Source organism: Teleopsis dalmanni, chromosome 2, assembly GCF_002237135.1.
Source record: "Teleopsis dalmanni isolate 2A chromosome 2, ASM223713v2, whole genome shotgun sequence".
Lineage (NCBI taxonomy): Eukaryota > Metazoa > Arthropoda > Insecta > Diptera > Diopsidae > Teleopsis > Teleopsis dalmanni.
In genome coordinates, this window is record NC_051847.1 from 114,219,300 (window position 1) to 114,235,396 (window position 16,097).

The 16,097-nt window shown below is 29.6% G+C and overlaps 3 protein-coding genes across 3 annotated transcripts; 1 reads left to right on the forward strand and 2 right to left on the reverse strand.

The window, feature by feature from the left end:
- Window positions 1-80: 80 nt before the first annotated feature.
- On the reverse strand, window positions 81-6,602 carry LOC119677336 (ATP-dependent RNA helicase bel). Its single transcript, XM_038088635.1, has 5 exons — window positions 5,886-6,602; window positions 4,537-4,651; window positions 2,250-2,426; window positions 404-2,185; window positions 81-334 (listed from the first exon to the last, which is right to left on the reverse strand). Exons 1-5 carry the CDS (start codon window positions 5,928-5,930, stop codon window positions 219-221), a joined length of 2,235 nt encoding a protein of 744 aa, XP_037944563.1. The 5' UTR covers window positions 5,931-6,602; the 3' UTR covers window positions 81-218.
- Window positions 6,603-10,803: 4,201 nt separating this feature from the next.
- On the forward strand, window positions 10,804-12,476 carry LOC119677342 (protein FAM114A2). Its single transcript, XM_038088645.1, has 3 exons — window positions 10,804-11,524; window positions 11,585-11,952; window positions 12,008-12,476. The coding sequence occupies exons 1-3, from the start codon at window positions 10,856-10,858 to the stop codon at window positions 12,387-12,389; spliced, it is 1,419 nt and encodes a 472-aa protein (XP_037944573.1). The 5' UTR covers window positions 10,804-10,855; the 3' UTR covers window positions 12,390-12,476.
- Window positions 12,477-13,172: 696 nt separating this feature from the next.
- Window positions 13,173-15,936, reverse strand: LOC119677339 (parafibromin). The gene is made up of 9 exons (XM_038088640.1): window positions 15,849-15,936; window positions 15,333-15,711; window positions 15,153-15,258; window positions 14,412-15,084; window positions 14,245-14,352; window positions 13,972-14,189; window positions 13,737-13,899; window positions 13,529-13,670; window positions 13,173-13,466 (listed from the first exon to the last, which is right to left on the reverse strand). The coding sequence occupies exons 2-9, from the start codon at window positions 15,461-15,463 to the stop codon at window positions 13,430-13,432; spliced, it is 1,578 nt and encodes a 525-aa protein (XP_037944568.1). The 5' UTR covers window positions 15,464-15,711; window positions 15,849-15,936; the 3' UTR covers window positions 13,173-13,429.
- Window positions 15,937-16,097: the final 161 nt, after the last annotated feature.

Consider the following 16,097-nt stretch of genomic DNA (forward strand, 5'->3'; position numbering starts at 1 on the left):
ATTTAATTTTAAAATCTATACATAAATAAAGGATTATATATATATATATATATATATATATATATATATATATATGTGCATATATACTTTTATATATGTATATATATATTTGCTTTTTTGTTTTTTGTAATTTCTGTAATTATTCGGTAAATGTTCCATTCTCGTTATATCCGAATATCGTTGTTTATTTCGGATTAGTATGCAGTACGCCGCTTTGTTTAATTGGCCCACCAATCTGGTCCACTGGAATTATTGGCATGTGCTGAATTGTAGCTGCCACCATAAGAGCCACCACCTCCACCACCGCCTGTGTAATAACCACTTGAGCTTCCTCCTGTAATTGTTAAATTTGAGATAAGAAATCAATGATTTAAATGATTTAAAAATAAATTAAAATGCTTACCATAGGAATTGCCATTACTGCGATATGATCCGCCAGATCCACCGCCTGAACGATTTCCACTGCCACGTGACCCACCGCCACCTCCCGATTGTTGACGGTAATCACGTGAACCAAACCCTCCACCATAGCGTGCACCACCTCCACCGCCACCACCACGGCGCTTATTAGCACCATGTGAGCGTTCGGATGATAGCATATCTTCTAAAAAGGAGGGTACTTCTTGTTTCGTTTCAATTAATAATTCCAAGAGATCGGAACAAATATTACGATTTTTGTCATTGAAAAATGATGTGGCGACGCCGAGATTTCCCATACGTCCAGTACGACCAATACGATGCACGTATTCTTCTACATCAGAAGGTAAATCAAAGTTAATAACGTGTTTAACATGAGGAATGTCAAGACCACGTGCTGCTACAGCTGTAGCCACTAATATTGGACAATCCCCTGAACGGAAGCATCTTAATGCTTCTTCACGTTCTTTTTGTGTACGATCACCGTGAATGCTAGTAACAGGATGATTGCACTGATACAAAAACTCTTCCAATGAATCAGCGCCTTTCTTAGTCTCTACAAAGATTAATGTTAAATTATCCTTGGAATATTCCTGTCCATCACGTATTGATGATAATAAATCAAGTAAATATGAACGTTTATCTGGTTCATAAACCCACAAAATAGTTTGTGTTATATTTTCAGAAGTTGATCCGACTCGTCCAACAGCCAAAAATATATAATTACTAAGAAAATCTGAAGCTAATTCTTGTATTTGTTTTGGGAAAGTTGCAGAGAACATAAGAGTTTGACGCTGTCCAGTTGGGGGCATATTCAATTGTTCCACAATACGTCGTATTTGCGGTTCAAAACCCATATCTAACATGCGATCAGCCTCATCCAATACAAGAAAACGTATGTTGTCTAAACCAACTTTTCCTCTTGTTATCATATCTTCTAAACGACCTGGAGTCGCTACTATTAAATGACACCCACGATCTAGCTCACGCATTTGCTCACTTGTGTTATTACCACCGTAGAGTACAGCAGGACGCATGCGAGAACGATAAGCAAATTTTTTTGCTTCCTCAAATATTTGTGTCGCCAATTCACGAGTAGGCGCCAGCACCAATCCCAACGGATATTGCTTACGACGACTATACTGACGATTGTTTTGTGGTGATGGCGTTATGCCATGCTCATACATCTGATTTAAAATTGGCAGCAAGAAAGCTGCAGTTTTACCTGAACCGGTTTGGGCGCAAGCCATCAAATCACGACCATTTGTAATAATGGGAATCGCATATTTTTGTACCGGTGTCGGTTTATCGTATCTGGCCAGCAGCACATTATTGCGTATAATTTCGGTCAGCTGCACATCATCAAAGGATGTGATATTTGGAGGAACGTTTTGGCCCGTCGCCTCCACGGGTATATCTTCGTATTTGTCGAAATTGATACCGGTATTACCGACACCGAATAGCTCTTGCTCAAGGCGTTCATCTCGAGGTCCCAATTTGGTGAAATCAATATCACCGCGTCGGTCCTCCTTCCAGCGTCCACCACTGCGCTCATTGCGCCCATCTTCTTGACGACGTTCTGGCTCTTTCCAACGGTCATTACGTGGTTGTTCATCGTTTTGTTCATTCTCTCGATTATTACGTCCGCCACGAAAACCTCCATCGTCACGACGGTCGTAATTTCTATTATTTTGTGATCCACGTCCACCACCACCACCACCACCACCACGATTCCAATCTTCACCACCACGCCTAGTATCGTTATCTCCTAAAAATAAATTTTATTATATGCTTTCAATTAGGCATTTTATATTATAACAAAAATTGTTTACCGTTGTAATTATCCTCGTATCTGTTACCCCCACCGCCGCCTCTACGGTTAAAATTACCAAAATCTCCGCTTTGACGATCACGATTATTGAAACGATTTCCGCCACCACCTCTACGATATTCACCACCACGTTGTTCTCTGTTATCAAATTTTCTATCGGAACGGTTATCTAATTCAACTAGAAAAATAAAATATGTAGATTATTTATATTCAGATAGTTAATTCAAAAAAAAAAGATGTTTTATATGATGACTATATTCTTGATGCGAAGAACGGCCGGATCTACGTTCAGGAGCCACTTGTCGTCAGCGACGACCAACCGGCGTTCAACCCGCCCCAAACCTGACCCAGCGGATTACAACAACAAGATACGATCACTAGAAGCTATTTATAATGCAACGAGATTTCATAGACAGATTTGAATAATGTTAGACATATATGGATAGTTAAATCAACATATATTCCACCTATATTATAATAATTTTAAGCAACTGATTGACATTAAAATCGTTGTTATTTATAGTTGTTTGTGCTGCGAAACGCAGACTTGAAAGTAGGTACTTGAGAAATTGACAAAACGCCGCAGAATAGGGTGGGATGGAAAGAAATGATATGGTGTAAGGATATCGAATCTAACCGGAGCCCAGATGAAGGAATCTTGCAACCTTAAAGAGATGAAACCATAAACAAATATGACTCAATATTTGTGTTCTTTTAGGCACTAAAGAGATGAATATCTTTATGTGGAGTAATACAACACTTATAACACATTGAGCATTAACCTCGACTAAGCAGTAACAGTTCTTGTTGCACTATACAATGGCCAGAAATATCACGATGGAATCTCGAGGAATATATTGCTTCAGTATGGAGTTGCGGTGGGAGTTAATGTTATCATGAGTATATCACCCTCTGGGGAAGAAGTGCATACACTCCACATGAGGCCATTTTGATAAACTATATGGCACAAATCAGTTTTGAATACAATAACTGATATGGGCAGACTCACGTATAGATTGAAAAGTATCGGTGGAGAAACATTTTTCTCCGGAGCTACTTGCTTTAATTTCCTTATTTTCCCTAAAATTCCTTGTCTCCCTAAAATCAAAAAAACAAACAATTTTCTAAATACAAAATATTTACAAATGCATAATTTTTTCGAGTCCGGTCGTTAAACAAAACTGTACAGGAACTATCTGTCTTCATGAACGACCTAATGCCGCCAGAAACAACAAAGTCAGAAAAAAACGTATTCTCTTTCACATTATTTTATTTGATATTGCGGTTGGGACGACATTTAGAAGACTCATTACGGTGAGTATTGATTTTAAAATTTATAATAAAGGTAACAAACTTCATAGATTAGTTGCTGCCGTGTCATATATTGTGTGAATATAGATTTCGCTATTTATTATTTTATACTTTCGTGATTGAAATATTAAGTTTTCTATTTCAAAGTTCATATAAACATGCGTCTTTAATAAATTTAATTAGTTTAATAATATTTATAAAATAATAACAGTAATCCTTATAGACAATAATATATTATATAATACATAACTACACACCTACAACTTAGAGAGACAATAGAATACATAAATCAACTAAACCAGCTCCAAAGAAGGTTCAAATTTTGCAAAAAGCACAACTTTTTAATTAATATCAATGCTGATTACTATACAGTATTACTGAATAATTTTAGCAAAAAATAAATTTTCTTCCATGGATTCGCATGGGTTTTAATCCAAGTATTTCGAATATTTCGAATATTTCGAATATTTCAACCTGAAGAGAAATCCAAAATTATGAGAGAAAATATATTTACCTTATCTTAAAAATTTTATAAAATCATAATATTCAGACAAATCCACAATCCTGTGAGTTTATTTATTTTATGTTACAAAACATCGGTCGCGTTTTGTATCAATTCTAAAATACGAATGAATTTTATGTATTCCATTAAAAATAGAACACATCCAGTTTAGATAACTCTAACTTGATGGTTACACACCCACGAAATTTTTTCTCAAGGATATTTTTGTGTTCTCAAAAAAACATACTTAAATCAAGCACTGCTTTTAGTTGAAATTGTAACAAATATTATCTATATTATGTTTAATTTTTTAATTTAGGAGAGGAGGAGAATCAACTTTAACTTATATGTAACAAAATGATAAGAACATTTTTAAAATATTTTAGATAACATTTAACAGGTACTGTACATTAATCTATTAATTAATTGACATAAAATAATAATAATTATTTAGTTTTTTTTTTAGCAATATTACCTCCTTCCCTCAAATGCGGAGGAATATAAACTCCTGAAGCTAAATTAGATGAACTTTTGTTAGTTATGGGGCTGCTATTATTAGCTTTGCCGCCATTCAAGTCCAGACCAGCAACCTGAAAAACAAAGTAAATTGTTTATTATTTGTATTAAATAATAAATAAATTAATAACAATAAGAATTTAAATTAAAACATTAAAAAACAAAACATAAAAAAATTAAAAAATTTTATACAATAACAAATATATATAAATACATAATTATATATACATATATCTTTGTTATTGTTAAATGGTTAGAAATCGCAAACAATGGCAGCACAATATTTATCAAATTACAACTTTATCTCCTATTGTTTACAAAGAAAAACATAGTTTCGCTGTTACACAAGACGCAAGAGTATAGTTCACAAATATACTTACTTGTATAAGTATATACTCATTTAGTGTAATTGATCAGCATCTGTACTAATATAATATAAATAAAATAATACGAACTTTATGTAATATAGTGTGCTTCCCCTAAATTTGTTATCAAATAGATATTGATTTTAATCAATTTTAACAGACTATACAGAAAATAAATTATAGTTTATATATAAAGTACATGTAGAATGGCACATCTAGTACTACATAGGGATGTCTGTTGTCGTAGTGTAAAGTAAAGGAGATCCAAAAAGAGAGATTTTTGTCAATTAATCATAATGGTACTAAGGAAGATTGACGAACAGTTCACAGATCGATTCTTTGTTATTATTACAACAAAGCGGAATATATATACAAAATATTTTAAATCGGAATATAAAGTACGTACATTTTGTTTAGTTTTGAAAGTACTTCTCTCTTTTTCATACAAAATTCCATGTATAAGCAACAGTTATTAAAAAGAATGACTAATGACACTCAGCACAATATACTGTTATGCAGGAAAAACAATTTATTTAAATATATAAAATACACGTGGTTATAGCTATTTTTAAAAATTTAATCGCTACTTCAATAGCCGTCAATACTTAATTTTTTGTAGAAATGTTAGCATTCCTGAATAATTAATTCAATTTATCAATTAAAATTATAATATCCGATATATGTAATATATATAAATATGACACTTCGATCATTACATTTGTTATCACAACTTTTCTCAATTATTACTCAGTGTAATAACCACTCAATTCGAATTAAGAATTCAAGAATCGGCATGAAGCTGAAATATATATACCATAGCAGAGACAAAAAGAAAATTACTCAATGCATGCAAAATTGTTTGTATGTAGTAGTTACGAAATCAATATATATAAAACATTATTATTCTATATCAAATTTGTTAAATTTATATTATTTTAATTACCTGCTGCTCTAGACCTGTTCCATTTTGGTTAATAGCATTACTCATATTACCCTCCAATCAGTTGCAGTTTTTTTCTTTCTTTCCGTTTAGGAAAATCTTTACGCACACACTTTTGCTTTATACAATAGTAATGAAATTTTCGTCCAAAAATATGATTATCAAAATATAAAATTTATTAAAAATACACTTATATAATTTCTAAAATAGTTTTTTTAACACTAAAGTATTTTTAGAGTTTATAATGTTTTTTGTTTTTCTAAATTTATTAGAAATTATACACACTATATGATCTTGAATTATAGACACGAGCGTTTCTTATCCCGTCCGTAAAAAGAAAAAAAAATATGTGAAAATGGTGGTCGGCTAAGAGTGATGCCAGTATATTGCAATTTTTGTCGTAGAGTTATTGACAATTTAGTTGAAGTGTAGAGTTTTATTGAATTGAGCTATGTTTCTACAAATCATTTGTTTTTTGTAATGATTCACAATCATTGATAACCATGAAACAGTCACAAGTAACAAAATATTTATTATTTCAAATCATAATCGCTGTTCTTAATGTGAAACACTTAACTTGTAACACATGTATTATTGAATCGATGGTTTTTTTTGCGGGATTTTTTAGTGGCAGCTGTACATGTTTTGGTGTTAATTGTACTGGAAAAATATGAACTAACTAACTAATATGTAACATAAACTTAAAACTACATATCAAACTATTTTAATATTCAAGCAATTTTTAAAATAAAAACACAATTGATTATAACATAAATGTTTATATGATAATAACAATTTTCTATAAATTCTACTTTATTTTGTCAATCCGACCACAAAAATGAATGTGTGTCCGAAAAAATCGTTTTTTATGTTTAAAGTTATATATATATATTTTCTGGGATATATAATATATGTCACATCTCCAAAAAGTAGAACGTGTTAGGTGTGTTAGTTAATATTGATTTTTTTTTTTCAAATTATTTTATTACTAAAAAAATATCTATCAACGTATAAGCATTATTCACTACTATTAAAAATTTGTTAAAATATGTTATAAAATGTTTAGAAATTCATAACTTGTATCATAATTCCTTGTAGAGAAGATTTAATTAGAAATTAAACTAAAATGGTTTCTAACATAGGTACAAATTAAAAAATGTTTATTTAAACCATTTATAATATTTTGAAAGTAGTTGAGCTAAGAAAATAGTTGCTCTTTATCAACTCAAGTTATATAACGCTGCGAGTTATTTTGTATTCAGTGTTTAGGGGTGGATATACTATGAAATATTAAATAAACAGGTTGTTTTTCAAACTATTAAGATTTTAATGTGCCAACAAAATAGTAAAAACTGCACAGCTGAATATTTTCAATTAACTGCAAAACAACATAGCTTTTTTTCTATCACACGGAAAGGCATAAAATCATTACAACTGCATATATAAAAAAAATTAAAATATATAAAAGTAAGAGGTGCATATAGTTTATTTAACTTGTCTGTTGTTGTCACTAAAGCTCCTATATTATCAGTTTATTATTTACTCTTACTCTCCACTATTGGAGTGGAGTGGAGTATATATACTCTCCATTTTTGCGTCATATTTTAAAAGTAAAACTTTTATCCGTTTTATCCGTATACTATGTTGGTATACTATATTGTATCTAATTATCTAATATATCATATGATATATATTTTTGTTTAGTTTTGATTTGTAATTTTCAAATATTTTTAATTTTCAAACATAAAATTACGCATAAATACTAGCTGACAAATCTTTCAGTTTTATGTTACGACATATATACCACGCCATATTACTTGAGCATAGCAGAATAAGAAAATATGGCAACACCTAACCAGTCATTATGTGATATTAACATGGATTTAGTGATGGCAATACATAATTTGAAATTAATTGAGGCATGGAATAAGGATTGCGTTGCCATTAATTAGCCTGCACATCGCGATCCAAGTAAATTCGTGTGTAAAAAAAGAAAAATGAAATAAATGGTGTGTATTATTTGCTAAAAGCCCATGACTTAGACACTTAGAACATCATTTAAAAAGTATAATATATTGTTTACTTATAATGAAATTATAACTCGTCATACTTTCGAATTTGCAATCTTTTCAAGTCGAAAATTGTGTTAAAAATTATAACGCAACTAAAAGCAATAAATTTTAATTTTAATTAAGTTAACAGCAGCAAAAAGAAAAGCTAAAATCATGGTTGATTTTAATCAATTGTATTTAAAATCCGGTTAACCAAATATTGTTTTCATTCAATTAAGTTTTAGTCGACGCATCTCCAATTATCTAAATTAATCTTTAGTTGACGAATCTCTAATTCTCTAAATTAATCTTTGATTCTGTTAACCGACTGTTTTTTTTTCGGTTAAGCAATGATTTCATGGTAATTTGCAGATTTTATTTAATTAAATTTGAACTTTTACTAACTTCTTACAGATTAGAAATTAAAATAATAATTTCATAAAGGAAACTATTTTTCTTTAAAATGTAATTCTAAATAATAATATAAATTGAGTAATACACAATATAATACAACAAATAAATAAACTTAAATTTATTTTTAGTTGAAATTAATATATTAATCAATAATAATATGCTCAATTAAAATTTGAATTCAAATTTCATTATATAATTAAAGTATATAATTAAAATATGAAATATCTTTAAATCCTACTTTTTTCTGTACATGTACACTATATTCAATAATAAAGTCCACCATTTTTCTCTTTATGCAATTATGTACCAATTCTAAATTAAAGGCTCTTTAAATTATTTATTATATAATTAGTTTAATTTATGAAATATCTTTGAGTTTACCTTTTAAAACAAAATAAAAAGACATTATATATCTTATATATATTTTATAGATATCGTTGGTTGACCGAACGAATGAAAAAATAATGAATGTCGTATTGTATAAGCAAAGATTCTTAACCAGTGCTTAAGAATCTTCGATTAACTAAACAATGATTTCCGATGTTTATTTTGCTTTGACAAATCATTATCATTTTGTCATTTTGACAAATCAAAAATTAAAACTGACAACAGGCCAGACACTTAAGATAACCCTATTTATACAATAAATTAAGTACTTAATTGAACTATTTTTACGTTATTCGTAATACAATGTAACATACCTTAAAGCTTCAAAAATGTCAAAAAAGATAAGTGTCGTATGAGTACTTTATATATTATGTCGTGTTTTGTAATGGTTTTATATATATGTGCACTATTTTCACACTTCCCATCCTTTTAGCGTAATTTTGTGAAAATGAAACAATAGCTGCGTTTCAGCAAACATGATCCGCTCAATTTTACATGCAAAACAAAAACAATGGGGTGAACCAGCAATTGATCTGGTTCATATGGCGTTTACATTGGCCGAAAATGGCTCATTTTGGTCAAAAATCGAAAATGAGTAGCGAATGGCTCATTCTTGCATATAAAATTTCAAGCGCGAAAATGAGCAATTTTCTCACATTCTGTATGAAAGACGTTCGAATGCATTCCACATATGTTCCAAATGCAAGGGAATCCATTGAACATACCCTAAATAAAAGCTTTTCATGGCATTTTCACAGTTTGAGAAAGCTGTTTTTGACATATTTACAAAAAAAGGTAAACAAATGTTTGGTGGTTGCATTTTCTTGAAAACGATGCACCTCTTTTTAGAACTTCTACTTCCCAAAAGGTAATTAATCGAAGTTAAAAATATGTTTTAAGTTTATATTGTAAGGTTTGAAAGCATATTTAATCTTCATGCAATATTTTTTTGGCACAGGCCAAAATCAAATCAACAAGCAAGTTGAAAAATCAGCTGTTTGAAATGAGAACAAACGAATTACAACGAATGTAAACACTTTCAAATGGCTCATTCAAAATGAGCCATTTTCGGCCAATGTAAACGCCATATCACTTTCTGGTTCAATGTGGAATGTATGTAAAAGATAAAAGTAGAACGTATTTTAATCCAAATGAGGTTGGCAATGCGATGCAACGGTGTAGTAAAATTATAAATAAATCTATATTTGTATTTATTTATTATTGATTTTATTTATTTATTATTTATTTTATGTACTTAATTATTTAATATGTCATTATTATTTATTTCTTTGTTTGAAGTAGTGTTTTAATTATTACTAATACTATAAATTAAAATTATTAAAATTAATTAAAATTATTACTTTAATTATTTACGTTTTATTATTATTAAAAAAGTGTTGCTTGATAATTTATGAAAATCAATTAATTTGAAATGAATATATAAACATTAAGTTGAATACATTTATTTAATTAAAACAGAACAATACATAAGGAAACAGGCTCTCCAACATACACGTTTATAAAAAAACCATTGCAAACTGCTTGCAAGTTTAAGCTATATTCATGCTTCCTTTTGAAATAAGCCTAATTGCTATGGTGAGGTGCATTTATTTTAACATGTGTGCTGTCTATGCAACCAATTACGAACGGGAATTTTTTCGAAGCTTTTACTTTTACATTATTAGCAAGTGCATATTTTATAAATTAGTGTCCAATTGATATAAGCTAAACACTAGTTCTTTCAATTATTCTCCATACAGAAGTTTTTGTTATGCCAAAACAAATACCAAATTAGCAAAAAGTATTCATATTCATATAAATATATAAAATTCTTTCATTGCAGCTAATGATAATAATTGTCAATCACATTAATGTGGTTTTACGCAATGACTAATAAACATAAAAATATATTTCTTTATACGTTTTATTTAAGCTCTTTTCTCAAAAACGTTTTTTAATACAACCTTGCAACGTAACATGTAGTGTGTGTAGAATTTAGACACGTAAAATTTTAAAGACAATATTATATTTCGTCGAAACTTTATTTTTCACATCATAAACAGGTTGTCGAGTAATATATATTATTTGGTAATTTTTTATTGTAATTTTTAAGTAGTAAAAATGTCAATAAAAACTGAAAAAATTGAATGCACTGATGATAACGATGATTGGGATGATTGGGGTGACGCAGAAGACAACTTTCCTGTTGAAAAGGATTCTCAAAGTGAAAAAGCAGCAAATTTTAATAATAATATAGGAAATATATCGGAACAAACAAAAACTCAACTAAATCAGCAGTTAACAAATGACGATATAAATTATAACAAAAATGAAAAAGAATTCATAAACAAAACAGAAACAAAAACAAACTCTTGGAACGTATGGAAAGTTTTGTCAACAGCGACGGAAGGTATAGGTAATATAACAACGTCCGTTACACAAGGACTAAATCAAGTGATAGGAGTACCTGATCCAGAAGAATTAGCACGAATTAATGCATGTGAAGGGAATAAAGTCAACAATACATATCATGATGACAATCCCAGTAAAGAAATTAAAACTACAGAATCTCTGCAAGAGAATCGTCAGCCTAATCAAGGAATGCCAATTTTCGGTTTAAGTTTAGTAAATGGTGTGACAACATTGGGATCAAAAGTAATCAACACTGGTTTAGACACATTAGAAGGTATTGGAAAGAAAACAATGAATATGTTGCAAGAAAATGATCCGTTGCTCATGAACAAACGCAAGATGTTAGGATTGGAGCCGGATAGACCGAACCTTAGTGAAGTAATAAGTTTTTTATTGTTTCTTTTTTAAACAGCTAATGTAAAGTTTTCTTATTTGTAGGTGTTGAAGGAAGCTAAAAAAGATGCAGATCAACTTGAAAATCAATTGAAAGAATTAAACATTGAAAAATCGAAAGACCTGCTACGTTTTGATGTGATTTTCGAAAATAAGTGTGGCCTAGTGCACTTTGAAGCTTTGGAAATTTTATCAAAAGAGTCTAATATTAAAATACTTAATCTTTTATCATCAGTTAGCGGCAATGCTCTAACAGAACTGAAAGAAACAATAGATGAAGTAAAAGAACTTTTAGACCTGGAAGATTTGGAAGGTGAAAGTGATGGAAAGTACAGTATGGATGAGCTTAATGTGAAGTTATCATCAGCTATCGAAGATGCTGATTTAAATATAAAATTTAATGATATTAGCAGGTATAATAAATGTAATTTAAAAAAATTAAAATACTTAAAATTTTTTCTTCGAAAGTCTTTGGGCTAAAACAATTGATTGGCTGGAAAATGTTACTGAATTTGATGAAAATGAAATATTTAGTTTTGGGTTGAATGCGCTTTCCGAAACATGTGCCTTAGAGATGACTAAGCTACATAAAATTGGTGAATGTTTGTTAATAAAAGAACACCATAGCACCGCTAGCGAAGTTGATGCAATTGTACAAATATGCAAGCAGTTTAACGTACATTTAAATGGTCTCACAAATCGTTATGCAGCAGCGCTGACTGCTAAGGAAAATATCAATGTTACCAAACCACTCATTACGACTCTATTTGCGGAGATGATAACAGCGACTACACATATCGAAAATGCGTTTAAACTATTTCTACCAATATTACAAATCGGTGCTGCTTAAATGTAGTCTTTCTACACTTCTATATTATTATATGCTTTATAACTAATTAACAAATATTGTAAAATGTTATACATGTGAAAAAATAAAGATATATATTGGAAAAAATTTTAACTTATAATAACTGTCTTAAAAAACAGTTGAAATAACAAATGGTAATTTCCTGCGTTGGCCTCTGATTGATACATTTTATGACAATGAAATCTATTAGCTCGCAAAAATATATTGTTGCTAGTTAATTTAAAAATTGTATCTATCATATATATGTGTTACGATATATGTGTATATATGAAGGGAATTTGATATAACTTTAAAACGAAAAACAATAAATTTGCTTATTAAATGTTTTATTTATAAAACGAGTTTAGATAAACAACAATAGTTTTTACAATTTAAAACATTGATTTATATTTTTTTTTATACAAATGTACTTAATTATATATAAATATTAATATATATATAAGGAAGAACATTAAATAGAATAGGTCTGCTCAACTAAATTTACTACAATTTTATTTACGAATTATTGAAATTAGTTAGAGAAATTGTCGGTTTTCTCTGGTTTTTATTTATACATATAAAAAAAAATTAAAGCATATTCAATGAGAGAATTAATACACTGTACTATATAACATAACAGTTTTCACATTCCTCACATAATACATTATACATTGTAGAAGTACATTTGCTTGAATGGAGACTTTCTCCTTAACTTATTATTTTTGATATATTTACAACTTTAACATGAATTATTGATATTACAATATTTAATATTAATGCATTTTTAGTCATATTTAAATATATCATTCAGAGTTATTCATAATTTGTATTGATATTAAAATTTATTAGTTTCTTAATGTATTTCGAATTAAAAATCAAAATTCTGAAGAAAACAAATTTTGCATATAAACATTAATGTTAAATGTACTTAATTTTCATATAGTGGTATTCGTGCATACATAGTTCGAATTAATTTCTTAGTACTATTTATTTATTTTATGTATCTCTTACAAAGAATTACGGTTCATGATTAGCAGGGTTCCTTAAAATCTGAGTTCAGGTTTAAACTTCATCATATATCTGTAAGTGCACAGAAATTAATACATAAATCTTAACAATTCATTTAAATTAAAAATATTTACTTATCAAGTGTTTCCCAAAATGTCATTAATACAGCACGATCTAAGTGTCTTCGAGTCTGTGATAAATTTAACAATGTTACCGACCATTTAGCAACATTTCCATCCAATTTCAATTCACTAAACCGCAAATGAAATGCACAAACTTTCAAAGAGAAAATTTAGTTTATAAAAATAAATTCCTTTATTTTTCAATTGAATAAGAACTTACTTTTTGAAAATATTTCAACGGGATTACTGTCCCAAGGCCAACCTTTAAACTGCCAAGCCGGACCCATAACAAACACAGCCACTACGCGCTGCCAATCTTGAGCGGTTAATTTTTGCGGATTGTCGATTACACGATACGGTACAGTCATATTATTCTTTTTTCTCTAAATTTAAAATAAAAGCATTTTAATATATGGTAATTATCTAACGTAATAATAACTATTTATATAATTTACCTGTAATAATAATTCATTATCTCGTACACAACCTTGCCGCTTTTTATCATCTGTAGATACAAATTTTAAATCCTGCAATATATCCTTCGCATTATACATTGTTATTAGACTAGTATTAGCGGATGGTATTATTATTATAGGTGTTCGGGAAGTGCGTTTTTGTACATTTTGTGCTACTTGTCGCACTTGATTTACAGGAATAATTTCTTTATTTTTTCCTAAAAAAATGTATGGGTATTTTAATTATTTAAATGTTTGTGTGTGTCTACTTACCTGTTTGTGGAGTAACATTTGCCTTACGTTGCACCGATCCTTCAGTTACAGATTTAAGTGACATACCATGATAAGTACCAAGTGTGTCGATTTTAAAGCCCTCGGTTTCTAAATAGAATGTGTGTGTGCTACTATCATTTATACCAACATAATAGTTATTAACAAACCTTCTTTCTGACGTGCAAATCTTTCCTGATCGTAACGGTTATATTGTGTTAGTTGTGGTTTTGTATTCACAGGCCGTGCTGGCTCTGGTAGTTTTATTGGGTTTTGTGTTATTGGACGGTTTCGCCCTTCTTCACGAGCTTTGATTCCTTGCAATAAGGCGAATATATTTTTAGCAAATAATTTACCAGAACTTTGAAGTATAGTAGTACGTGTTCGCCATTGACGTTCCTTGCTTATTATGTCCTTTGTAGAGTCTACATCGAAATCCAATATAGCACGCATTTCAGTCGCCATAACATCTTCATTATCAGTACGTTTAATTGTTGTACGCTTATTAGCTAAACGTTTAGCTTTAATAGCCGCAATTTTCTCCACTGACATGGTCTCTGACAGAGATTTAATGTTGTCAATATTGACAGTTGTTTCCTTTTTATTAACATCCCAACGGGCTGCAAGCTGCTCACGCACTTTTTGTACTTGTAACTCTTCGAAACGTGCTTTTTTAGCAACATTCTCACTAGTGGCACTTTCCCCTTCTGCTGGTCGTTTGACTTGTGTTGGAATTTCAAGCGGTGCACTTTTGTCAATACTTGCACATGTTTGTGTTTCACCATTCAAATAAGCTAGAAGCTCCTTACGATCTGGACGATTAACAGCCGGTATGTCTTCAGCCTAAGAAGCATCAAACTTATGACTATTCTTTCTATTTTCGTTCAATATTAAATTTTTTTATTTCTTACCGCACACTGGCGTACATACACCGAGTGCTGAAGAGTTACATTTTTCAGTAAATATAACAAACATTCCAATGTGTAGTATTCACGTGGAGCACCTTTTTTACCCGACCTGTATCATAAGTGATTAATATTGCACAAACATAAAACATTAAACTCAAATTATGTAAAACACATTTATCTCACCCATATTTTAAATAATTTGTTTTCACATTTTTTGGCCATGAAAATTCGCCAAAAATAATTTGATTATCTCGCTCAATAATATCTTTTTTGTTTATGTTGTATTGACGTAACAAACTCAGCGGATCCGCCATTTTTACAAACTAAATATATTTTCTACAAATTCTAGATGCACTATTTTGCAAATATTTTTATATTTTAATATTATCACACTTGATGTTTAATATTACACGAATTACGTTTTAAACGCATACGTTAAACTTGGATTTTACTAATTATTTTTATTTCAGAATTGTGATGTTGCCACAACACCTGGTCCGTTGTTTAAAATTGCAATGTTGCCATACATGTGAATAAAAAATTCCGTAACGTAACTGATACACTGAAAAATAAAAACATAAATCAATACAACATAACTGAGAACCATCACGACTTTCAAACAATTTTAAAACATAAATAGGTTTCCTGTAATAACACAATAAAAAAAATATGTGTGAAAATTTATGAGAACTTGCATACCTTCTCAATAATTCGAAATTAATTTTCAATCCATTTGTAGATCTACTACTGCTATTAGAACTTATTTATAGAGATTAGTTATGATATTTCTATGGCGATAAAACGAAATGTATTTTTCAAATCAATTCTTATAAAAATAATTATTAATAATTAAAACTCATAATTTGACATTGGAATATTATATTTAAATATTGCCTACTATATCATTTGTGCTATTGCAAAATCCACAAAATCTTGTATATTTTATAT

Coding starts and splice junctions, on each gene's coding strand:
- LOC119677339 (XM_038088640.1), bottom strand. CDS start 15,463: ATGGCGGATCCGCTGAGTTTGTTACGTCAATACAACATAAACAAAAAA. Junction 14,190..14,244: donor AAATGTTACTCCACAAACAG/GTAAGTAGACAC, acceptor ACATTTTTTTAG/GAAAAAATAAAGAAATTATT. Junction 13,671..13,736: donor CGTTGAAATATTTTCAAAAA/GTAAGTTCTTAT, acceptor TCTCTTTGAAAG/TTTGTGCATTTCATTTGCGG.
- LOC119677342 (XM_038088645.1), top strand. CDS start 10,856: ATGTCAATAAAAACTGAAAAAATTGAATGCACTGATGATAACGATGAT. Junction 11,525..11,584: donor ATAGACCGAACCTTAGTGAA/GTAATAAGTTTT, acceptor TCTTATTTGTAG/GTGTTGAAGGAAGCTAAAAA. Junction 11,953..12,007: donor AAATTTAATGATATTAGCAG/GTATAATAAATG, acceptor TTTCTTCGAAAG/TCTTTGGGCTAAAACAATTG.
- LOC119677336 (XM_038088635.1), bottom strand. CDS start 5,930: ATGAGTAATGCTATTAACCAAAATGGAACAGGTCTAGAGCAGCAG. Junction 2,186..2,249: donor ATACGAGGATAATTACAACG/GTAAACAATTTT, acceptor ATTTATTTTTAG/GAGATAACGATACTAGGCGT. Junction 335..403: donor CAGTAATGGCAATTCCTATG/GTAAGCATTTTA, acceptor TAACAATTACAG/GAGGAAGCTCAAGTGGTTAT.